The 25902-nt window shown below is 38.3% G+C and overlaps 1 protein-coding gene across 1 annotated transcript in view; it reads left to right on the forward strand.

Moving 5' to 3' along the window:
- COL4A4 (collagen type IV alpha 4 chain) overlaps nt 1-19070 on the forward strand; it is a 64394-nt gene extending 45324 nt beyond the window's left edge. The window contains exons 32-48 of the mRNA XM_042878564.1: nt 140-247; nt 497-675; nt 1325-1388; nt 2366-2440; nt 2904-3011; nt 3310-3417; nt 7463-7534; nt 7885-8013; nt 9386-9493; nt 10299-10454; nt 11093-11191; nt 11473-11481; nt 12397-12528; nt 14418-14534; nt 15461-15649; nt 17160-17446; nt 18290-19070. Coding sequence (XP_042734498.1) covers nt 140-247; nt 497-675; nt 1325-1388; nt 2366-2440; nt 2904-3011; nt 3310-3417; nt 7463-7534; nt 7885-8013; nt 9386-9493; nt 10299-10454; nt 11093-11191; nt 11473-11481; nt 12397-12528; nt 14418-14534; nt 15461-15649; nt 17160-17446; nt 18290-18553 — 2204 coding nt within the window. The 3' untranslated portion in view covers nt 18554-19070. The remainder of the gene's footprint in view (nt 1-139; nt 248-496; nt 676-1324; nt 1389-2365; nt 2441-2903; nt 3012-3309; nt 3418-7462; nt 7535-7884; nt 8014-9385; nt 9494-10298; nt 10455-11092; nt 11192-11472; nt 11482-12396; nt 12529-14417; nt 14535-15460; nt 15650-17159; nt 17447-18289) is intronic.
- The last annotated feature ends 6832 nt before the right edge of the window (nt 19071-25902 follow it).

Consider the following 25902-nt stretch of genomic DNA (forward strand, 5'->3'; position numbering starts at 1 on the left):
AGCATTGAGCCTTCTCAAATAACTGGAGTCTGCATTAGTATTCAAAGGCTTTCATCAGTAGAGAAGACTTTGCTAAAATTAATCTTTAGGTCCTGTAACACAAAAGGATTTACTTACATTACGTATGTTTGGTTCAAAGGTGGAAGAGGGCTTCCAGGAGATGGTGGCAACATTAACATTCGCCTTGAGAAAGGACAAAAGGGGGAGCCAGGGTTTCCTGGTGAAAATGGATTTAGAGGTGAAAGAGGTAAGTTCATAAAATAAAGCTGTGCACACAAACATACATTGTACATTATATAAATGACTGATGTTTTTCATAGGTTTAGATTTATAGCTGCAGCAGTATCTAGCTACCTTACTGTTTTTATAGAATCTGACCCTAGCAGGCTAGTTTCTTTGAGCACTTACTAAGGCAATATACAAAGTGTGAAAGCATAGCCATATTCAAAATATGGTTTGACTATATTTGTCATTGTTATCCTACAATTAACTTCAGGTGAAAAAGGAAATACAGGTTTCAGAGGTGCCCCAGGATTTCCAGGGAACAGTGGTGCCCCAGGACTTCCAGGTAACCATGGTGACACTGGACTGATGGGATTTCCGGGATCACGTGGTTTCCCAGGACCAAAGGGCTCTAAAGGAATTACAGGTTTCAAAGGACTACCAGGTGACCAGGTAAATTGAAGTGACAGTGACTGGTCCTGTGACAGTGAAGTGACAGTCCTGGACTTTAAGTGTATCTCTCCCAACTCCAAGAAATATGACAGTGGATACTCATATTGTACTTGAACTTGCTTTTTGGTACAAGTTCATATCTTTGCTTGTCTTGCCCTTTACTATGTTTCTTTGAAGAGAGAATCTGTTTTGCTGATTGTTTAAAAGGAAAAAGAAAGAAATCCTTATATTTTGATTGTTACATCACAACAGATTTCTGGTTAATGTTTGTAGTGAATTGGGGGTAAATTACAATAATACTTGGTACACCATTGTAGAACCTTTTAAATTAAATTACTCAAACAACCTGTGGGGAATTTAAGATGTTAAAGCAAAGCCAAGCATTAGCATTAACAATTTCAAAATTGTTAGTAATTCTAATATAGAGTTTTTTGGAAGTGTTAATGGTCAGTGTTAGACACGTAATGAAGACAGCATGCTTTTCTGTTGAGTTTAAGATACAGTTTTGTTGTTCATGTTGATTCCCAATCTGTTTACCAGAGTAAAAGAAGTAAATGTTCTTACAGATCATTCTTATTACATGTATCATACATCAAACCATCAAACATTTTTTTTTTGTTGTTTGCTCTTAAAAAAAAATAAAATTCAGGGTGATGTTGGCTTACCAGGAATGCCTGGAAACCCAGGACTGACAGGCCCCAAAGGACCTAAAGGTAATGAGCTGATATAAATATGCTTTTGAAAAAAAAAACGTTTTGTGATGATATATATGCTTTGATATATGGAAAGGAGTTACTAGACACAGGAATAGAAGACAGAAATGAACATAATTCAAACATAAATATAATTAGAGAGAAGTCTGACATGCCTGAAAGGCAAAACTTGCATTTCAACACGTTACTTCTTTAACAGCTTGTTCATTGTAAGATAGTTCATTAATTCAGAAGATAAATCTATGTGAAGTTTCACAGAGTTTCAAAAGTCCACAAAAAAAACAAATGAAAACATACATGCATCTTTAATACTAGTCAAATCAAATAAGAAAAATTGCATTTATGTTATTAGACAAATATGTAGTTTTTTAAAATAGTACAGAGGGATTCACAATTACTTTTATATCACTCATTTCTCCCCTCCCTCCCCGCAAAAAAGAACAATCTGTACACATATTACAGAATTGCTAGGATAGCACTGTGCTAAATGGGAATTTCACCACAGAAGAAGTTGTGCTAGCTTGCAGAGCCCACAAAATGGCGTTTACTGAATAAATGGACTCATGCTGCATTGATTATGCAAATCTGCACAAGCATATGTAAGGAGCTCTTTGTTTTTAATAAAGTATTATAGGGAAATATCTTTCATATTCAGTATATGCTGTCAGTATTGGAAAAGTTCTCTTTTTTTTTTCCCTTTCCCATAGTGGGAAATTCACATGAACGTTGGCAGCAATTACCAAATACAAATGAGTTTGTACTTCAAGATAGGCTGAGCTGTCAGATAATTTCCATTTGCCAAAGCATTTTTCATTGTGTTCTCTCATTCCCTTTTATAGTTATAACTAATAATCATAACTAATAATAACATATACATAATATATGAGTAAATGATCTGATTTCACAAAACTGTTCAGCTTTGTTTTCATGGATGAAAATGATATTTGTACTACATGAAAGTCACTGTACCTTAACAGGAAAGAGAGGTGACCCAACTCTTCTGCTTGGTCCACAAGGTCAAAAAGGGTCTCCTGGAGATCCAGGATTACCAGGTAACTTCTTTCTAATTAAGAAAAAAAAAAAAGTTGAACATGATAAACTTTCTATAAGCTTTGTTAGTGGAGAGGGAGCCCTTCTTTCAACAAACCGAGCTGTATTTTCCACAGTTATAAGCCCAGGGAATGGAGAAGCACAATGTGTAACACAGCTATCACAAACATGAGAGGTATAATCTGGTATGGCCTAGTACAGCACTGGTAAATATCCTGAAACCTTCCTGAATACTTGTCTGCTTCTCACTCACCAGTTCTATTCTTTCAGATATCAGAGAGAGTTGCATAACTTATTGCTGCTAAATAGATGCAAGGATCTTATACTATAGAAGAAAATGCTTTTCTATTCCAGGAAAATCTTACCAAACGTTTAAATCTTTTTAACATACCACAAGATGAAGAATTGGGTAACTTGATACATGAGACTTCAAGATTTTATTATTATTTTATTTTGTTTTTTAAGGATTCTGTGGATTCCCAGGTGAGAAAGGTTCACCAGGTATCCAAGGGCAACCTGGAAGACAAGGATCCAAGGGCGAGCCTGGATACCCAGGAATACCTGGATTTCCAGGTAAAGCCAATGTTTAAAAAAAAAAACTGGCATGATGTAAGAGCTCAAAAGAGGTAGGGATCAAGAAAGCACAGCTGAAGAGGCAGCTCTGTGGAGGAAGCTGTAGGTGGTATGAAAGTTTGTATTGAAGGCTCTTTCAGTATGTCTGGACAGTGCCAGTAGAGTTTGCTCAGAGCCTGAGAGCAAGATCCATACATATTATATATCAATATTACATATTGATATATAATAATAATATATTGTATATATATATATATTAAAACAATATATATATATATTGTTGTTTTTTTTTTTACAGGAGCTACAGGTCCTCCAGGATTGCCAGGAGAACCAGGAGAAAAAGGGCAACGTGGAATTTTGGGATCTCCAGGGCTTCAAGGATTAACTGGATCACAAGGTAGAAAAGGTAAATAGCATACAGAACAGTTCTATTGGTTAAAGAACAGCATCATATATTGCTCTCTTTTAGCACCGAAAATGGAAAAGGTCTAACACAAGCATGTTTTGGTTCTGTATTTCCCCAAACAACTAAAAAAATTAAGCCAGCTTTGGGGACCTTTAAAAAAAATAACAGATGTAGCCTCACAAAATTGGACTGAAAATTAAAATGAATAAGTAAGAAAGTAGAAACAGATTCTGGCTCTACTGATAAAACCAATAGTGGGAGTTAAGGAAAGAAAAAGGAGTTTGCAGTAGTTCAGGTGTTCCACTTTTGCTTCAGTTGTGTTCTACCTTTTCACCATGGAGTGCCACTGTTACTCTAACAAAAACAGCAAACTGCTGGGGACAGTTTTGTCCACATCAAATTGTAATCATAAGATGATTTGGTTTTCTTTTAATTTACTAAAAACTGTTTGTTGTTGATTTTTTTTTTTTGTGGATTTTACATAGGAAAGGTTTCCCCAAATTCTATATATACTGAGGATAGTAAATATTAATATTGAAATTATAAATTACAGTAATACATTATAAAGAAAGATAATCAACTTTGCACATTCTCTGCACTCTGTAATAGTTTAGTTCATAACCAGAGCAAGAGGAACATAAGTGATGCTTATACAGATATGCAAAAATAACATGAGACTGATAAATGGCTAAACAGATTCACTACAAATTTAGACTAAGATGATATTGAGAAGGTTTCCTTCAAAATACTGGAAAATTAAGTGAAAAATGGACATTTCTGATTGTTTGCAGAAGCAAGCAGAGCTGATCTAAACTGTTGTGACAGATTTCTTGCTGGTGTTTAATCTGCAAAGGAGTATTTAATTGCTGCAAGCCATATTTTCCATAAGGCAAAAATCTGCAATCACAGGGATATCTAAATTGAGAGAAAAAAGCTGTACCACTGGAAACTTCTTAGCAATGGATGGACTCTTCTGGCCATAAGAGCTCAGATGCTTTTCTGTTGTACAGAAGTTATCCCAAGTCCTGCAAAGGAAACATAAATAAACACATGCTGCAGAGGGAAAAGTTTGGTTCCGAATAGAAATTAATTAGACACCAAGTTGCCTGCCTTAGAATCCCATATGTTGCCATTAAAGTCAAAAACAGCTTTGAAATTATACTCAGTAATGAAAACTGAATAAAATAGGTATTCCAGTTCAACTAGAAAACATAGATCATATGCTATTTTTATTAATATGGTAGTATTAGAAGTGAAATGGTTAATTGGCTGTTCACTGTTAAGGACACAGCCTTGTTAGTATAATTGTCTCCCATTTATATTAATTGTCTTGTGCCTGAAGAGCTTTTAGATTAAAACATTTAGTTAAAGGGCTTCTACCAAAGCATAACAACATTTTCTTTATTACAGCCATAGTTTTACAGGTTAAGGGTTCAGTATGGCAAGCCTTGTGTGAGCAATCCTTTACAAAGCAAGCAATATGAAGAACACGAGCAGATTTACTTGTGCAAGTAAAAGTTGATTTGGGCTGTAAAGTGCAGAAGTGGTGGTTCATGCATAGGTCAGCCAATTCAGCTGCACCTAGAAGTGTGCAACGATAGCAATCCAAAAAGCTAGAAATACAAGTGCTGATATTATAATGGATTGTTGGCAAAGGTGTCAGAAATTCCCTGGAAAGCAAGTAAGCCAAGCCATCAATCCTGACTGAATAAAGCTAAAGATCAAAAATTTTTAAATGGTGGCCTGGGTTCCAAAAGGCGTTAGTAGTTCATAATTGTTTTAAAACACTGCTATTAAATTCCCCAGATTGGCATACAGTTCTCACATAAATTTGAAAAATGGGAACATCCTCAAGATAAAAGCAAGCCACAGAAGACAGGACTGAAAGTTAAAATTTCATGAAAAGTTAGAGCGGATTAAGGGCACAGAAGGTGCTACAGGTGGGATTAGTAGTATCCCATACTAATAAATGGATTGCATTACCCACGTCCTGCAGGTTTTTAAACTTTCTGGACTTAAATTTTTCCAGACTGGTGCTTGCTGCTGGCTGTTTGCTTGTTTTATTGTTGTTTTTTCCCCCCCTCCTTTGTTAAAGTGTAACAAAAGTAATTCAACGTTCTGAGAACAAAGCTATGGATTATTATTTATGGTGTGTTTAAGAACCTGGTGACCTATTTGAACTAAGGATGTTCACTTTTGGCAGGTGAACTATTTGATGAAGGGCATTCCTGATGCTGTTCTTGTGGTGAATTGTCCCTGAAACATTTGACTGTCTTAGAAATTTAAAAATATTTCCATTTGTATGTCTACAGTACAGCAATAAATTCTATGATTCGTGCTCTGGATAGACAGCAGATGTGTGTGCTGTGGGACATGCTGGGATCAGACACAGGAACTGAAACAGAACCTCCATCCTCTAAGCCAGGAAGTGGCTAAACAGGGAAAAGCAGACAGAAAAAGATAATTCAGAGTTGCAGAAAAAAAAACACCACTGAAACTAAATTGAGAGTCCTAACTTGTAGGGAGATGAATCAGTAGAAATAGAAAACTAACAGGAATTCTAACAGTGTTGTCCAATTGCTTGAAGACCGATATCCACTCTAGGCTGTCCTGCTCTGGAGGGGGAAGCGTCCCAATTCTGTTCTTGCCTGAAGTCTTTGAAACCCATTGTCTAATCGGTTCCTATCACCAGGTGCATCCTTACATTAACAGACCTAAATATTGCACTCTCGTTTCTCAGGTGAATGTCCAGCTGATAGGGTCCCCCTACTTTCTCCCCCACCTCCTTAGCTTTAAACAAAAAGCAACGTGCAATAAGAAAACATCAAAGATCGCAGTATTCAGCAATTTGAAGTTAGAAACTTTGAGGATACAATTGATTTCGCTCTGCATTTTCTAATTTGTGATAGCTCCGGGTTTCAATAGTAGTACAGTTTCAAATTCTGGTTTTGCCTGGAAAAGAGCATTATGACATCATTCATTTATTTCTCAAGAAACAATACTAAAGTAATCAGGATGAGAAAGGACTTTTAATCAGACTTTTTTACTCAGTTCTACAATAAAACAGGCAAATAACTTGACTGGCTTTTATCAGTGTTTGCACAAAATAAAATTTCAACTTTTGGACAGTTTATGAGTGCCTGTTTTCAATGAACCATGAATTGACTCAGACTAAGTGAAGTGCACCTACAGATACTTATGGTTTGAAGTTGAGACAGCATGGCATTGCAAGACAAGTCTGCAGCTTGTATTTGATAAGTGTACATCTTCATATTTGAGACTTCATATATGCAACTTAGGAAACTATAAAATGCTGATAACACGGAGATTTTTTTACCTTCCACTGCAAGAAATTAACATCTCAAATTTGGTCAATAACGAAGTTAAAAGATTAAGATGCTATTTGTATTCTTTACTTACTGTGTTTTTATCAATTTTCCAAAAAAAGCTGTGATCGTAGTGAAAAAAATATTTTCAACTAGCACAAATTCTCAGCTTATGATCTGCTCATCTAGTTAACACTGATAGCAACAAAGATGCTGAATGCTATCACATCAACACGAACCTTAATTACAGATGTCTAAATTCTATTGTTTTCAAAGACTTTGTGCTGTTTGCAGAACTTTTGCAGTAGCATGATACAAAGCAGCATGATGTCCTGTGTGAAATCTGCAGGACCAGAATGAAATAAGACAGGTAAAATTTTTTGCTTTTTCATGCAGCTAGGTTAAATTGCACTTATACTTGGAAAGACGTAAAGAAATTCCAGTTTACATGAGTTTCATGCTGCTAGCTGCAGTATAGAAATAGGATAAAAGTGTATGTTTTCTGATTGCTTTGATATGAAACTATTATGGGTGCTTATTTTCAGGCTTTTCACTCTTTCCTTTCCCTGATGACTGCACTGAGGTGAAGTGTGATCCCTTCAGTTGCCAGTAGGAATCAAAATCAGGAAATGCTCTGCTTTGGTCCAGAACACGTCAGCAAAAAAATACATAACTTTTAATTGCTGTGGTACCCCTTCATTCCTGTCATACCTTTTTAGGTCTTCCTGGACTGCCTGGACTGGATGGCTTGCATGGACTAAAAGGTCAAAAAGGTTCCACAGGAGCTCCAGGTAAAGAATGGAAATAGTCACATAGAACAGAAAATACTCTTACGGCTTTATACTGAGAGAAAACTAAAATTTAGGACTCTGTAACCCATTTATATTTCAAATTATAGGTAACAATGATGATGCTATGTAAAATAAATCCTGAAGAAGAGCCATAAAGCAAATTCTACTTTTTTTGAAATAGATGAATAAGGACTAGATTCAACAAAATTCCAGCTTGGCCAAGAGAAAACCAGCAAAACAGTGCTAGGGAATCCTTGCAAAGAGGAACATCTGCAGCTGGTGTTTCTGTTCTGCACATCTATACTTGTAGTCACTGTAGGCCTTACGTACATAACTCTTTTCCTATAAAGGTCAAAGTGAAACAGGGCACCCAGGATACTCAGGAGAACCTGGACCAAAAGGAGAGAGAGGTGAACCTGGATGGCCTGGTATTTCCATTCCAGGCACCCCTGGAGAAAGGGGATTCCCAGGATTCCCAGGTAAGAAAAGATTTTCTCCTGAGTGGCACTTTGCAGAGTTGAAGTGAAGCTCATGCAAGCTCTTCCCCTGGTTAGTACAAACACAAATACATGCAAGGAGATTGTCTCACTAAAATAATTCTTATTAAGAGCATTTATATTACCGGAGAGGAAAGAATGAGAACAGAAGATGATTGACTTGGACAGGAAACTGCTAGGTGGAGCTGCCTCTCGGGGAAAAAAAAGTACCTAAAGAAAGAGTGCAGTACAGCTGGTAGTCAGAGAAATACAGCAAATCTATTCCAACGTAAATGCAAGATGGAACTGTATCACAAGTCTGCTATGAGCATTCAAGAGCTTGGTGATGTAGGAATTGCATGGAAATAAGAAAAAATTGTGCAAAAGACACATTCAGAACCCAGCTGGACACAGTCCTGTGAAAGCTGCTCTAGCCAACCCTGCTTTGAGGAAGGAGTTGGACTAGGAAATCTCCACAGCCCCATTCCAGCTTCCATGATGAAAAACATTAGTTTTGTTCTTGGCACGGTATCAAAAAAAATCTAAATGATATGAATTCTGATCAAGTGAATACAGTCAGTTTTCTTAATTCAATCTGTTTGTGAACAGAATGGTTGGAAAAAAAGACAAGTTTCATTCTAAGATATTACATTGCTTGACATGAAATTGTCAAGGCCTCCCGTAGCATAACTCCCACAGCGTAACCACTTTGATAATTTAAGAACTCACTCAAGTAAATGGAAGACTGGAGTCAAAACACAAGACAGAAGAAACCAAATTATTATTTAGAAAAGATAACGCAGCAGAGTGCAACACATGCAGATCACCTGCTAGTTTACAGAAGCGTTATGCAGGGAATGGTAACAAATAACTTTTCCTGCCTGTCATACATAAGGGCTCTTAATTTGCAAAAATTCAGATTACAAATGAAAAAATAGACTTATATCCAGAAAGTTTATCTTGTTCACTAAAATTTTTAGAAAAAGGCTGAACTCATTTTTTGTAGGTACAGTCTGCACTACTTACCCTGCTCCTAGGCAGAGTGATTTTTGTAGTCCTCTATTGTCTTACATTTCTATCATTTCTTTCATTATTAGCACTCAAGAGCAGAAGCTGATTGGTGGCAGTATGCCCACATATAACGTGTGCTCTTTAGTTAAGTAGATTAAATAGAAAGCATTAAAAGTTCAAGAAGATAAAATATTTTCTGACGCAAAATGTCTTCCCAATCACATATATTCAACACACAAGTAAGAGCATACACAACTGCTATGTCCATGACATCACATATTGTCAGTCCTTTAGTTAGAAACTTATCTCTGTAATCCTATGAGAAACCCTTGCTGTTGTGTGATTGCTTTAATGTGACCCGTAGGTAGAAGAGGACCTGTTGGACCCATTGGACCTAGGGGACCATCTCCCAGTAGCGCTCCTCCTGGTCTTCCAGGTGATCAAGGACCACCGGGTTTAGATGGCATCAGAGGTACTGAAAGCCAAAAACTTCATATTTATTCATGTATAAAGCCTCTTAGTCTGTTAGGAGTCACTGATTTGTTGCCTGTGGATAAAGATATAAAAGCACATGAGGAGCAAAGAAATCAATGCTTCAGTGAACAAACAGGAGCGAACACTGCACAGATCCCCAGAGCAAGAATACAGATTTCCGCGTTCAGTTTTCTGGTGTGTTTTTGTATCTCTATAGAAGTTCTATTGCTACAGCTTATCTTGATTTCCACAGAAGCAAACCAGTAAGATTACTCGCATCTCTTTCTAGGAAAAAGCATAGAAGTCATTGTTGATAGGCCTGCCATACGTTGTGAAAAACTTTCCAGCCTAAATCCAGTCTTGCAAAAGCTAAAACTGGCAACTCGTTTGTAAGGATTTATAGACCTCACTTCTTCCTATAGACCACAGTCCTCAAGCAGTGCTTTTTTCAGTTCTTCTGACCCATTCTTTACCTAGTACAAAGCCTTACCTCCTGCTCTAAAATAGGAGAAGAGCTGGAAGGATAAGTGACACTATAATGAAGAAAAAAGAAACAATGTCTCAATACAGGTATCAACTTTCCACCTTTTGTTGGAACAGAATCCAGTTTGGGGAGCTATTTGTATTATGTTTTCTTTACAGTGCCTTGGAGAAAGACCAACGCTAATATTTCCAAAAACACAAAAGGATTGTCCTATGTTCCAGTGGAAAAAAAAATAAATGTAGATAAAAATGGAACATAACTATTTTTATAATGTTCATGCTTTGTGTATTTAAGAATTTATTTTTACATTTTATGGAAGGTCAGCCTGGGAATCCTGGTCCTCCTGGAGAGACTATCTTTGTGCGAGGAGATCCAGGTGATGTTGGTATTGAAGGGGCACCAGGCATTCCTGGGCACCGAGGGCTACAAGGAGCCAGAGGTCTTCCAGGAAATCAAGGAAGAGAAGGTCCAAAGGGTATGGATCTGAGATGTTTTTAACTAGCAGGTGTATTTATTGCCAGCTCTGCGCAACTGAGCCTTATACGAGGCCTTGGGATTGCCACTGGAGAGTCTGCTGTAGCCAAGGGTACACTGGAAGTTTCATAGCTCTGCCCTTTTACATACAGATAAGATAGAGCTGCGGAAAAAGATTAATATGGACTATTCATATGGACTATTTCCAGCAACTTTCTGAAAGACTCCCCTACCAACCTGTAACTGAACTAAAACCTGAGTCTCCAAGATACAGCAAGCCTTGTCTCTGTCTACAGGGGTCTAGAGAAACCTAGCTGCAAATGTGTCTGAACTAGGTGTCTCACAGCTTTCCCACAGCAGTAGTTTAGGGCTCTCAACAGAATCCTTACAGGATTGAAAGCAGGTTCTAAATATTCTGCTTCCTCCACACAAATAAGCCCTACTTACCTTCCAATCTCTGCTAGAACAAAAGTCAAACTTTAGTTCACTACAAGACTAGGGAGATAAAGGGTGCATTACTTTTTTCAGGACAGAGTTGAGCTGTCTCAAGCATTTTTTATTTCTCAAACAGCCAGATATCTTATTTATGTGTTCACCCTGGAATGCAACTACACATCTGCATGACTGTTTTCTTTCCAGGTCCAATGGGAATCCATGGCTCGCGGGGTCCACCTGGTGCTGTAGGACAACCAGGAGACCAAGGTTTTCAAGGAAAACCTGGTCCTAGAGGTCCCACAGGTACTTACAGTCTTGTTCCTCATTGGCACTCAATCGTAATTGTGATCTTTGTATTCATAAATAAAAAAACCTTACTAATTTTTACTTGTATATAAACAATTTAAACAAACTTAAATCTAAATTATTTCTCATTTGAGCTATGTAAAAGACTTCTGTATTTGTCACCTCATATAAATGATGTCAGTTCTCATTCCATTCTTTACTCTATTTGCATGTTTGAAATTTGATTCCACTTGCACTGCAATGGCTGAAATCTGCATTCCATTTTTCACATCCTTCAGGATTCATAGGTAAGTTGATGACTATTGGTTATTGTTCATAAGGATTTCCTTCTGTATAGGTGTATTATACACTTATAAGAAAGTATTTTTTGGCTTGGCTGCTAGGAATAGTAGATAATGCCACAACAACATAGCGCTAATAGATTTTTCACATAAACAGCTTGTGCTTCCAAGTGTATCATAATAATAGTACACTGAGAAAAAGCCTTGTGCCATGATGTCAGTTAGACATGCAAAATACCTTTGCTTCAAATTATTTAACACTTTTTTAGTTGTACTTTCTTTTTGTTTTGGAGGGGTATGTCACATTAGATACTTTCTAACCAAAACCTGGAGTCCTAGACTGAATTAGTATAGACAGAAACTGAGCTCCTAATCTGTCTAAACCAACAGAACTCTGATTTTGTTCCAAAATACCAGGAGCTATAGCCAATAGCTTCTGGTAACTTTCAGTACATAAATGTGTCAATTCTTTATTACTACAATACATGGAGATTGTGGGCTAGAAGAGTTAGCTCTCTTCCTTTTGTCTGCTTGTTGAGGGTTTTACAGTCACAGAATAAGCACAGTACTGTAAACGCTTACATGTGCTAAGGTGTTTGAGCTGAAGTTAAGTAGACTTGATACTTCAACTCAGATCAGTTTGGGCCATATTAAGACAGAAACTGCACACCAAATATCTGAAACGTATCAGTTAGCACACACCTGCTAACACATTTGCCATGGTATGCTGTTAAATGCCGTTCTTTAAAGACTAAAATTAAAAGCAGTGAGCGTAGCCCAATGTTTTAAAATATTAAAGTATGCACTTGAATAGCAAAAACAACTAACAGGTATGTTGACTTTTCACATGGGAGCTATTACTCATTTTTTGTAGTTGTCATTTTAATGTAATTTAATCTACTTTCACATTGCATGCAACAGGTGATCCTGGTGAACCAGGAAAAACAGATGACTCATGTCCTACAATCCCAGGGCCTCCTGGGGAAGCAGGACATAGAGGAGATGATGGTTCAATAGGATTACCAGGGCCGATAGGTCACCCTGGACCCCAAGGTAAGATTTGTTTTAAAATCTTAGATGTCTATTTTCAGACAAGGAATTGGAAAGGGTCACTGCACCTCCTCTACTTTTACCCTTAAAACAATGGTCTGCAGCAAAAGGCAGTGTGTTGGTTAATGCTGAGGATGATAGACCAGTACAGCTAAACCAGGCTACTTGAGTCTGCCTACGCTACATTCCTCTTCTCCTGGGCCACAGAAAGCAAAACATCATGAGCTGCTAAGAAAAATAAATTCTTCAGATGGTTATTTTTCCTTTTACCAACAAATAAAAAGCAGTGCCTAGAACCCCCACTACCATTTAATATTAACTGGTGGTTTGGCCCAGACAGTTTATATTCAGATGTAAAACACATCTTTAAATTTCAGAGAAACACAGATTCATAAACCTTGCTCTGCTAACCAAAGTCCTAAAAAGATGTACCAATGATTCCAACAGTTACCATCCTCACAGAAAAAACTATAGCAAATCTGTATGGTGTCTTCAGTATAGGTAGCATCTAAATGTAATGTCCTCAATTTAGGTAGTAGAATCCCTCCTACAGTTTGAGACATTTTTACTTGGGCAAGTTTGTTGTGGTAACTGCACTGAACATACTATGTCTCCAATAGGGGAAAAAAAATTCTATCATGTGCTCCCCCAGCAGATTCCCTGCAGGGGTCATTGCTCTCTTGAAAGTGAGCACAAGGCAGTTTTCAGTGAACTATGTCATTTTATACCGCTTAACTGATTTGCCAACCAAGAGGTGTTTCTAAGCTGAATTGCTGTTTTCATTCTATATACCCTTACAGCAGTTTCTGTAAAATCAGACAGTGCAATGATATGTATTTACACTGGTTTGTACAAAAACCACTTAGTAATGCTTTTTCTTTCATTAACACAGCAGAATTCCAAATGTCCCTGCTGAGAAAGCTACACAGATCAGAAACAGGTTTTACTGGCAGAATCAGGGTATATTACTAAAACTTCTGTGCACTTGAACCTTGGCAAAACAGCCATGCAACAGAAATTGAAAAGCTGTTCAATTGTTTTGAATTTGTGGAATCCCAATGAAAAGGTAACATGGGGGATGGTTAAATGCTGTAAAGCAGCTTCAAAAACCAGTTTGCAGGTTAAATGTTATAGTTTGCAAGGAATAAAGCATGCACCGTTAATTATAACCAACACATGTGCTAGAAAACAGTTGTTTTTCACACAAATTGGAGAAACACTGCCAAGTGCAACAACATCTGACAAGTTCAGATTGCATTTAAAGTAGCCAGAGGAGTATTGTTATCTGTGCCCTACATAGGAGATATTTATTACTGTTTGACCATGCTTTATTATCTGCTAATGCGTACAAATGTTTTTGTGTGTGAGAAATATAAAAAAACCTTTGCTCTTCCCCACTGGAGGTAATTCAGTTCAACTGTCTCTCTCTTTTCTGTTAACACTTGAATACATGCATTGCTTCACAGGAAGTTCAGCATGTTTAAAGGCTTTGTTGAATCAAGCCCTAAAAGACGAAGGCCTGCCATAATGAGTTATAGCACATTACATAGTAGAAATACTAATGGCAATTCTGCAAGAGGCTTGTCATTGTAATGTTTGTCACTGGTTTTTTTTTCAACTGTAAATCATACAAATTCCATAGAGAGAATATAAAACCTTATCAGCAGTTACCGTTATTAAACTCTCACCTCTGAGCTACCACTGCAGTCACCAGGAGAATAAGTTGTAAAGAGAATTCCCAGCAGAAAGCATTTCTGCACCTCTGTTTCTTAGGTGGTGTTCCTTTGTGGCATCATTTCTGCTGACCTTTTGCATACTGTGTATATTTGGACAGTGTACTAACATTAAAAGGAGTTATATTAAGGGAGAGTACATACTTCACATTTATCTAGGAAGGAAAGGTGAAGAAGGGTCATGTGGCCTGCCAGGTCAAGATGGCTTACCAGGAGCACCTGGACCACCAGGTGACCAAGGGCACGTGGGAGAGCAAGGATACACTGGACCACAAGGTAAAAATGGTTTCTTTTTCATGTCCATTTACTGCTATGGAATGGGATAAGCAGATACTGCAACTTCATTTTGAAAGCAACTTTGCTGACGTTCTTCGATAGTGGTGGCTCCAATTCAGAAAACTCCTGGAGACTCCGCAGGAGTTGCAGCTCAAGAAGTGTTGGATTTCCTGTCTGTGCCACTGCTGCAGCTACCCAGTCACATTACTTTTTGGGGGGAGATATGCAGGATGCACAGAGTGCGTTCTCCTTGCACCCCTAGTTCACACATGGACACATCCACCTCCAATCCAACAAACTATGACACTTCTTTCTGCCTCAGTCCAAGCGCTGACAGTGACATTTCTGGTTATCACCATAACACAAGAAATTCTCTTTCAAGAGTATTTATCTTGGCAATCAATGATCAATCAGGCAATCAACCACACATACTTAAATGCTATTTATCAATAGGTATGCAACTCTGAGTCAGGGATACAAGTGCAATTGTCCGAGTAATTGAAATTGTATTTCTGCTGTGACAGCCGTTAATAAATTACCAGCTTAACATGTGAGGAAAATGCATAGACTGTTGCTGCAGGGATTTAAATTCAGTCCAGACAAAGTAATCCACAACTAAGTCTGGAAGATCATTGACCACCTCAGATCATCTCTTCCTGGGCAAATATCCACGCAGCACAGGACAGAGACACAGTAGAAAAGCCATCTATGAAACATTCTGTACAATTTAGTTTTTTTCTCTCTGATAACAAAGGTTAACATGAGTCTACTGGTGTCTCTATTGCCCATGACAACCTCAAAGTTAGTATTAGATTCAGCCAGAAACCCCTTGTTGAACACTAAAATACAGTAAAAGAGAAACATTCCCACTAGCTACATGTTCCTGCAAGCAAATTCACTTTACCTTTTCTTCTATGTACAAAAAGGTCCACCTGGCCAGACTGGTATCCCAGGACCACCAGGGCCCCATATTAGATCTTCAAGTGGATTCTTGCTCGTCCTTCATAGTCAGTCAGACAGAGAACCACTTTGTCCACAGGGGATGCCAAAATTATGGACTGGCTATAGTCTGCTGTACCTGGAAGGACAAGAGAAAGCTCATAATCAAGATCTTGGTATGTATTGTAGTATATGATAATTTCCCTGTGGATAAGGTCTAGGATGGTGTGATCTACACAGTGAAAGACAACTCAAATAGAGCACAGTAAAAAAATTACTTATTTTCTGCAACACAGAACCATTCTAAAATGAGTTGTGGTTTGCTTCCCCCATTCTGGCTAGCCATCTGGGGCTGTCTTTGGGCTCACTGGAGAGATTCTCTTAGATCAGGGGCAGCTTGGGAAAAATAGCTGCTTAGGTTAGATGGTTGCAGTTGGACAGCATAAATAAACTTTACAAATACAATTATGCATCATATACAGCAGAATTTTGTGCTCAAGTCTAATTTTTTATCTATTCACTTTCAAAAAAAACCCAACTGTCTCCCAAGGATAGTTAATTCTGGAATTTTGAGACATTTCTTCTACATAAACAATTTAGACTAGAGTTAAAACGTAAAAAACTGATTGGCTGTAGTTCACGTAGAAGTAATTTTCTAAATTGTTGTAATCTTGTTCTGCAAGAGCCAAAGAACCTACTAGGAGAAAAGATCATCCTTACTGGCTGAACAAAAAATATTTAAGAGGTAAAAGAATTTTTTTTTTTTTTACTACAACAGTGTCACTTTGAAATGTTTTCACTATTAGGTGTTTGGCATTCCCCAGGATAACCACAGTTGGGAACAAAATGTCTTATAAAAACACTGGGAATATGATCCAAATAAAATAAAGTCCTTGTTCCCTGTGACCAGTGGGTTCTTTTCTCAGGCATTTTTCATACTCAGGGTATTCCAGATCACGTATTATTACTAATATGGAATGCTATCAGTGGTAAACAAAATAGGCTTCTCTATAGAAACATCACTTCTGTAAAGAAATAATAAAAAGACATTAGGATTTTTAGACATGAGAGAAATAACGCCTCATACAAACATCAGAGCACAAGAGAACTGCAGTGTTAACTACACAGGTCATCACAAAACTATTCTTAACTGAATTCTAGGAGAATTTCACTTTGAGAGTCTGTGAAAACTTTTCGGAGTGAAGTTCAACAACTGCTGAGTTTTCAGCTTAATGCACTGGTAGCAAAGGTCTGTCATACTTCACAAAAATTCTATTTATCAGAATTGGTTTTTTTTTTCCTACTGCTTCTAATGAGTTCTGATCTCCTCTTAAGCCAGCTGCCTCCTGCCCAATTTATTTTTCAGTGTTGGCACAGCTACAAAATTTGTTATACCTGTTTCCCATGGTAAGAAACTGCTTCACATTTAAATGCTAGACTGCAGCACTATTCAGTGCTGCTGAAGAAATGAAGGTACGGATTGGTTAAAAATAGTTTCAATATAACAAACTTTTTGTAGGAAGCCCGGGAGGTTTAAAATACTTGAGCGACATAACCTCTGTCAAGACCTGCAGTTTTGCTGCAATGCAGGCCAGAAGATTATTATCAACATACCTAAAAAAGAAGGGACAACATTTTCAAGTCTTCATCTTTTTTGGTGTTGTTTTCCATTCTTATTATTTTCAGGTCTGGCAGGATCTTGTCTTCCTGTGTTTAATACCATGCCCTTTGCTTACTGTAACATCAACCAAGTTTGTTACTATGCCAGCCGAAATGATAAGTCCTACTGGTTGTCAAGTGCCGCTCCCTTACCAATGACACCACTCTCTGAAGAAGAAATACAACCGTACATAAGCAGATGTGCTGTATGTGAGGCTCCAGCTCAAGCAGTAGCAGTTCACAGCCAAGATCAGTCGATTCCTCCGTGTCCAATGAACTGGAGAAGTCTTTGGATAGGATATTCTTTTCTGATGGTAAGTTTCTGGGCACATGATTTCTTTCATACAGCTTTTGTGTTCTACAGACTGAAACATTTCAGCTCTAAAGGAAAAGCAAGCTAACAGATGTCTAGCAAATAGTACCAAGAAAATTCAGAAAAAAACTTCACAAAATGAAGTTTTGACAGTTTCTAAACCTGTCTGTAAGTACATATATATTATGCTAAAGTCATAGCTTTGAGCTGTACGTTTCTTAAAATTGCCAAGATTTTTGCATGCTTGTCCCATAAACAATGGAATTTTCATGTACAAAGACACTTCAGGACAGTGCAGCAATAGGACAAGGAATAAAGGCTTTAAACTAAAAAAAGGTAGATTTAGATTAGATACAAGGAAGAAACTCCTTACTCAGAGGGTGGTGAGGCACCAGAACAATCAGCCCTGAGGAGCCGTGGATGCACCATCCCAGGAAACATTCAAAGGCCAGGCTGGATGGGGCTTTGAGCCACCTGGTATGGTGGAACATATCTGTGCCCAAAGCAGGGGGCAGAGTTAAATCTTTAAGGTCTCTTTCAATTCCAAACATTCTATGATTCTGTAGATTAGAAGTGCAGGTCTTTTCACTGCTGTCCTTTAGTTGCATTAGATTGAAGAACATCATTTAGAACCCACTTGGATTACTCTTTTCTTCAGCTTGTTAAGTACTACAAAAATAAGCCCTAGACTGTTGAGATGAGAGATTTCATCCAACAACTGAAGGTGACTGCAACCTGAGATCACGAAAAAAAAAATTGAAAGCAGTTAAATAAAAAGAAAAATTAACATCATTTACATGTTTTTCCACACACAGTTAACAAGTTTTTTCACTGTTCCTTCCAGCACACTGGATCTGGTGATCAAGGAGGTGGGCAGTCCCTTATGTCACCAGGAAGCTGCTTAGAAGACTTCAGATCAGCACCATTCATTGAATGCCAGGGTCAGCGGGGAACTTGTCAGTTTTTTGCTAATGAATACAGCTTCTGGTTAACAACAGTGATGCCTGACTTGCAGTTTGCATCAGCTCCCTTGTCAGGAACTCTTAAAGAAGGACAAGAGCAGAGGAAAAAAATCAGTAGATGTCAGGTATGCCTGAAGCATGATTAACAAGTGAAACAAATTAATAGCTAGAGTGAGACAAAAAACATGCTAAAGACAAACAGTATTTAATATGTAAATATATTTTAAAGTGTGTAACTCTTTTTGCTTGAATGGATACATAAAATGGAAAGATGCATCTATTCAATTTCAGCGACCCATGTGCACATATCTACAGGTGGTAAAATCCAGTGTGAACTACTGGAGTCTGCTACCATAATGTACAGGTAACAAGCTGAACTTGCAGGGTTGAAGTCAGTCTGGAATGCCAAGAATTCAGTACATGATTATACAAGACAGTGGATTTCCTGTTAAAAGTGGCATTTAGAACAAAATATGGCATATTATAAAGAACCCCCTCTTAAAAAGTATGCAGGTGCAGATATGCAAAGAGTCAAATGTCTTAAAGTCCTACAGCTGAATTTCCCAAGCTAAAAGAAATTTTCCCATGCTGTTTCTGAGGGAAGGGGAAAATGCAATTGTTAAAACCACATGATTACACATAATAAAAGCAACAAAGATCAAAGTCTTAGTGCTGCTGTACCTAACAAAACTGTGAAAGAACTTAATTGAGATTTCATAAGTAACAATAAGTTGCAAATCCATTTGACAACAGATTATGTAAGAAAATAAAATTAGATGAGATAATGAAGCCTTAAAAAGCTATATTTATATTAGTGATGAATTTCATGAGAAGAGGTAAGTAAAATTATTAAGCTTTAAGCCAAGTAGCAGGAGACAACAAAGCAGTTTTTAATGCTAATTGAAAAGAAATTGCAGCATGCTGATGAACCTAAGTGAGGAATATAAGAAGCACTTGTAAAATGTTACTAACTATTGTTGGGGGGGGGAGGCTTTTTAAAAATTATTACTATTTTTAGAAATACACCACAGGAAAATTCATCACCTTTCAGAGTATTATAGAATGACTCTCTAGAGACACTTTTTATTACTGAAAGCGTTGATTATGAAAAATTTTATAAGCTCAGCATTAGTCACTTTCTGGGAAAAAAAAAAAAAAAAAAGCACCTATTCCTTTTTCATTCAGCTATAAAACCAGAAAATTGCATATTCAAATTTTGATGAAACTACTGAAAAGCCATTGATGGCACATGGAGAATTCATCTTGTCCAGAAGGACCACAAATGCTCCTTTTACCACTTTCTAGGGAAGAATAAAGCGTTTTTCCAGCACTTTTAATTTCAGTGTGTTCACTAAGAACATAAGCAGAAGGATTTTCAGACTGAGATGCAAATCCAAAAGACCCAATAATTAAAGGAAAACTCCCTCCAAAGCCATCGCAAGCATCTGATCAGCCAGCTTACAGTGCGGATGCACAAAGTCAAAAAGCAGGAAAAACACAGTCCAGCCTCAGCCAGAGGAAAATAAAGCAGTCAGAGTAACTCCATTCAAGTGTGAAAACATCAGATTGCAACTGCTTTCTGCCGAGACCACCAAGCCGCACTGATCTGCTGTGCTGACATGGTTGGCTCCTACCCTCTCACCCAGGAAACAAAGCCTACCTGGGACACATCCCTGTAGCCACCTGCCATGGGACACATTTCCCTTTGGGATCCTATCTTCTCACTAGCACAGAACCCTCAGTTCACTGCTCAATGACCGTAGCTGCATGTTCTTCCCTTCAGATATGGCATATCACTTTTTTTTCCTCCGAGAAGGGACTGGTTTTTCAAATTTAATCTTTTCCTGCTTCAGATGGCATCCCACAAGCACAATGCCAGCTTTCTGGTTGAGAAGTGAGAAGTAGGGTTGTGACCCTCCAAGGTGTTGAGGATCCTCAGCATTTGATGCAGTGAGAAGAAAGCAGCACGTAAAGGGGAGCACCGTGTCTCAGCCACCTACCCTTTGAGGTGCTCAGCCTGCATTTCCAAGGCCTAATCTAAAACCACACTGTTAGTTTCAGCTTACATTCAGTAACAGCTGAATATCCTATTTGTTTTTCTCAAGTGAGGCCCCCATTGCCTTCTTGGACTTTGAGGACTCCACATGTAGGTTTCACAAGACAGCATTCACCACCTTCTTTGTTACACACATGCAGCCTCTTTTTAGGTTAGAGGCTCTCTGGAAGGGGCAGGCATTTTGTTATGAGTACTTGCAGTGTAGCTTACAGTAACATACCACGGGACATCAGGAAAAATTTCTCTTCTCCAGCCCAAACAGCCCCAGTTCCCCCCACCCACTCCCTCCTGCGTCATTTTCTAGTTTCTTCACCGGCTTCGTTGCTCTTCTCTAAATGTGTTCAGCAGCTCAGTAACTTTCTTGTGCTGAGAAGCCAAACTGAACACAGCACTTCAGGTGCAGTCTCACCACCAGTGCATACAAGAGAATAATCCCGTCCCTGCTCCAGCTGACACTCTATCTGACGCAGGCCATATGCTGTTGGCCTCCTTGCCCACCTGGGCACACTGCGGGCTCCTGTTCAGCTGGCTGTGACCAGCACCCCTGGCTCCTCTTCTGCTGGTGACTTTCCAGCCTCTCCTCACCAGGCCTGTACTGCTGCGTGAGGCCATTATGGCCCAAGGACAGCACCCAGCATCTGAAGTAGCCATTTCAAAGCACTCTACTGCTTTGGTCATGTTCAATTTTAAATGGCCTAAAACAATTGTGTTCTACGATTTTGAAACAAAGTTTTTGCACCCGTGTCAGCTACATTTTACTGTTTCCTATAAAAGCATTGGAGATGTCCATTTAATCTACCACTGATAGCTTTGGATGTCTAATAGCTACGTAGGTTTCTGTCTTGCATTTCGCTGACGGAGGCATTTGTCAAATACCAGATTTAATTCAAAATGAAGTTGCAGATGAAGTGCTTAATGTTATTAAGCAAATAAGACATACTAAATTACAAAGCAGGTGTACTCTAATTCTGCAATCATTTGTCCAGAGAGTGTACACAAAAAATAATTAGGTAAATTATTCATATGGGATCTAATTACGAAATTAAATGTAAAAAGGTATAGCTGAAATAATTTTTAAGTGTTAAAACAGTTAAGGCAATACTCCCGTGCTAGTTTTACAGCCCAAGTATCACTGCATTCAAGAACTTTGAATCTAGTGTATGCCCCACAAAGAAGCAAAGATTTTCCTACACAGTAGGAAGATATTAATAGCAACACCAAAATATTCTGCTGGCTGGGCTTCCTGGTAGTTGGCCATTCAGGATTCCATTTGGATGGAAGCCCCAGTCCTCAGGGAATATAAATGTCCTATTGCATTCAGTGGTTCAACTATGGATGTATGGAAGTGCCAACGAGGTTACCTGTATGGAACTTGTTCCTAGGGACATGACTGATGTGAGCCTGAGCAAGCAGTGACAGCACAGCTGTTCTTCCTGCAAAACTCCCTGAGCACTTACTGGCACAGGCCACCAACAGCAGATAGAGCTTCATCAGCTACCAGTGAGGGAATGGAGCAACAGCAGGGCAATCCCAGATCAGAAAACTACTTAAAGTCTTGTTCCCAGAACACATTATTATATGCAACAAATTCAGGCAAAAGCCTTCCAGGAACTTTTCCAGGGTAAACTCTTAACCAAAACAACTCTTTCTTCCTCTGGCTGGATTGTAAGCGCCAGTGAAACAACAAGTATTAAAACAGTCCAAAAAATCTGGTAGTCTACACTTCTTATTTTGAAAACAGCATTAAAGTACACAAGTACTTAAATAACTGAGGGGAAAACAGGTTGATCTGATTGTATCACTTTCTCTTCCAATATACAGCTGAACATAGTCAGTTTACTATGACAGTGCAAGCAATCTAGCACAGTACACGAGACCATATCATTAACCCTCATCAATTCTGCAGGTATTGCCAGTGCTCTAATTCAGGAAACAAACCACGTCCATCTGGGCAGTTTTCTTTCTGGAGTTCCAGACAGGCTGCTGTAAAGGAGATCACTTTACAGACTGAAGCCTGGTCTTGTAAGATCTTGCACAAGCAATCCCAAAATAACTTTTAATTGAATTCAGTCTGCCATACTTTAAAGAAAGGCTGCAAATGTGGACTTCTGTTTAATGCTTTACATGCCCTGTGGAATCAGCTGCCTGGCAAGAAAGAAAAAAAATCATTCAAAATCATAGGGAAGATGGGTCAATGAGAAATAATGGGGAACAGTTGCTTGCAAGAAAAGGGATTACTCAAAAAACAGTTGTGAAGAGGAGTCAGGAAAGGATCAGCCTTGCCTCTGAAATGATAAAAACTGTTACACAATTGCTTTGGTAAAAACTTCAGCAGGTAAGGGAATTACTTCCCCAGAAGGAGCATCCATTTCATGGCTGGATACTATTTCAAAAACCAGCATTTGAAAAAAGTAAATGTTTGAAGTTCTGCCCACCACAACCAGCTGGAAAACAAGCGAAGTAGAGGAATCCTGTCCACAGCATTCAAACAGATACTGCTCTGTGCTTGTACCTTTCTATCCACTTCATCTAGAGGGTCCAAAAGGTATTGGAAGATCAATTAGAGGTGAAATTCTGTAAGTGTTAAATGAAAAAACAGCTCCACATCATTCTGGAATTTATATAAACACGTGGTTCCCCAGCATAATGTGGACAGCCTTCAGCATCTAAAAACACCTCCGAGCAAATCTCACCTTTTCGACCAGCACAGTGCTTGGCTGCTTCTCAATAGGTAACAAGTACGTTAAATGCTTTGTTTTCCACAGTTACAAGTGAAGCAAAAAGATGATGCAAAAGAAAAATTAATACTGATTTCCAAAGAAACATGCACACTCTGACACAAATCAACTCCTCTGGTTAGGGATGCCAAGCAGAGAACCATCACCGTGCACTACCACCTCATAGTTTACAGAAAGATTCAGAATAAAGCATTCAAGCCCCAAAACTACACCGTGTTCAGCTTGGTAAATCAAAACTTTGCTACAAAAAATAAAAAAAAATAAAAAAAATCCAGATCTTTTACAGAATTTAGTCTTCCATGCAGTTACAACAAATATCACTGCTTCAGATACTCAAGCCACTTTTCCACAACAGCCACTCTGACCTCAGCTCTTCTTGAAAACTCCAGGCAGAATGGCAGTGTGAAGCCTGACCTCTGCACACCGTGCATTTCAAAGACTGCCAACACTGCTGAATTACAATTTGCTCCAATGCAAATGAACAAAATCTTATCAAACCAGATGAGTTGCACTGTTAACAGGATAGCTGAACTTAGCTAATTAAGAACGCAGCCCACCTGTTAATCAGACAAAGGAACATAATAGCGTTTGCAGATGCTGGATGTATACACTGGAACTGGTTTTCAGGAATCAGCAAAAAAGTTCATCCCACACTCATTAAAATTGCACAGATTTAGGAACCATTCCTTAGATCACTACGTACAGAGGGAAAGGACAGATTGCTGGTCTTCCCATCAACACAGCCATTCTCAAATGATCCCTGTAACAAACACTTTGGTGATGGACTTAATCAAACACCCTCCAATAATGCAAGAGCAAGTAAACAGTAAGAGTTAGACTCAGATTTTTGTCTAACCTGCTCCATAAAGACTACAGAAGGTGACAGCAGAATGTTGGCTTATTACAAAGGTCCACTAGTTAGAAAGCCTTCACTCACATTCATTTCGCTGCACGTTACCCAATTTCTTCTTGTAAACGAACAAAAGACACCAACTTAACTCTGCTCTCATACAGCAGAAGACTGTTAGCACGTGTATCTCAGTCTTGTGTCTTACTAACCCACTGCTTCAATCTTCAGGTGACACAGGTGAATATAAGTAAAAATACCCACACCAGATGAAATGTTACTGAAAGTCCCCATTCTCCAATTTTCTCATCTCTGAGCTAACTTACATGAGATAAGATTTATACACTTTAGGAAGAGTAAGTTTCCTTTACAAACAGTTCTACAGCTGAAAGCTGAAAATCATTAACATTTACTTACCTGATTTAAGGTGACAACAATGGAAGGGAAGCAGGCAGATTTTGACCTAATTTGCAGCCTGTATTGAGAACAGTATCAGCAGTGACACTCCAGAACCATCTCTCCTGCTGTGGTGATGTACCATTTTGACAGCAGATTTTAGGGCACCTTCCCCCTGAGGAGAAGCTTTGCTGCTTGGAGAAAACGACTCACACATGAATATATGCTTTGCTTTTGCTGAAAGACAAAACAGAAGCAGGGGGAAAAAAACTTTAAAAGTTAAACACTGCTTTTTAACCGCATCTTAATTTGGGACTGCAATGTACCCATATTTATAAGCAGTAAGATGCTAGGTCACTGAATCAGTAGGTTTCAAGAATAGGCCTGTTAACAAGCCTGCTGCTTGGGACTGATGGATGGTGTAGGATTTCTTGCATGGTAACTGATCACTGAGGTCAGACAAAGCATAAAGCATTCTCAAGAACACACAGCATCTGAAACAAAGGAGACAAACTTTAGGTGTCAGAAGTGTTGGTGCTTCGTGTTGTTTGTTGCTGCCGTGTGCTTGCAGGGTTTTTGTTTTCTTTTTAAATTAGAACTGCTCTTTTTTTTTTTATTTAAATCCTAATTTTATGTAGCAATTGTCAGCCACTAAACAGAAAATACTCAATGTGGAATTTCCCATTCACATACACTGTCCTGAATTTCAGCCCTTGAAGAGACAGCAGTACACATGAATGTCAAGAATTCACCTGTGACTTTCATCTACCAGCCTCAGTGGATGTAAGTCCCTACTGAAGAATCACTCCAAAAATTTCCAAAATGCTGTTAATAAAGGAACTTCCCAGTAATCCAATCCCCAAACTTCCACTAAGTTCAGAAGAAGCAGGAATAGTCCTAACACAATTAATCTGCCCCCTCAGTATCACCATTCTTCATTTCTAACACTATTATGGCAGCTCTATTTGAAATATATGCTTTAATTACTGTAATGAGAAACAGACACTATGAAATATAAACAAACTTTATTTCAATTTTTTTTACACAAAAAATGAAAACAGCTGAACAGCTATTAGTACTGAGAGGTTTTCTTAAGAATTTAATGGCAAACGTTCAACAAAATGTAAGCATGAGGAACTTCCTGTGTTACTCACGTGGTTGTAATCACATTCTTCATCTTGGTTTCTGCTTTACTTCCTCCAACTAACTAGTGAAGTGCAGTGCTTTTAATTAAAATGATAGTAGTGAAGTGCAGTGCTTTTAATTAAAATGATAGACAGTAAATTGCACAAGCATTCGACCAGTGCGTTACATTTTGTCTGAGGAGACAATCCTCCTACTTCCTCCTTTTCACATCATTGTTACACACTGAGCAAAATGTGCAAACTATGCATCTTTTTGATATTTAACTGAATACCAGAAAGTTAGCCTGCTGTAAGGTATGCCTACCTGCTTTTT

This window comes from Lagopus leucura, unplaced genomic scaffold (assembly GCF_019238085.1).
Source record: "Lagopus leucura isolate 7727_CA_CO unplaced genomic scaffold, USGS_WTPT01 Super-Scaffold_100021, whole genome shotgun sequence".
Classification (NCBI taxonomy): Eukaryota; Metazoa; Chordata; class Aves; order Galliformes; family Phasianidae; genus Lagopus; species Lagopus leucura.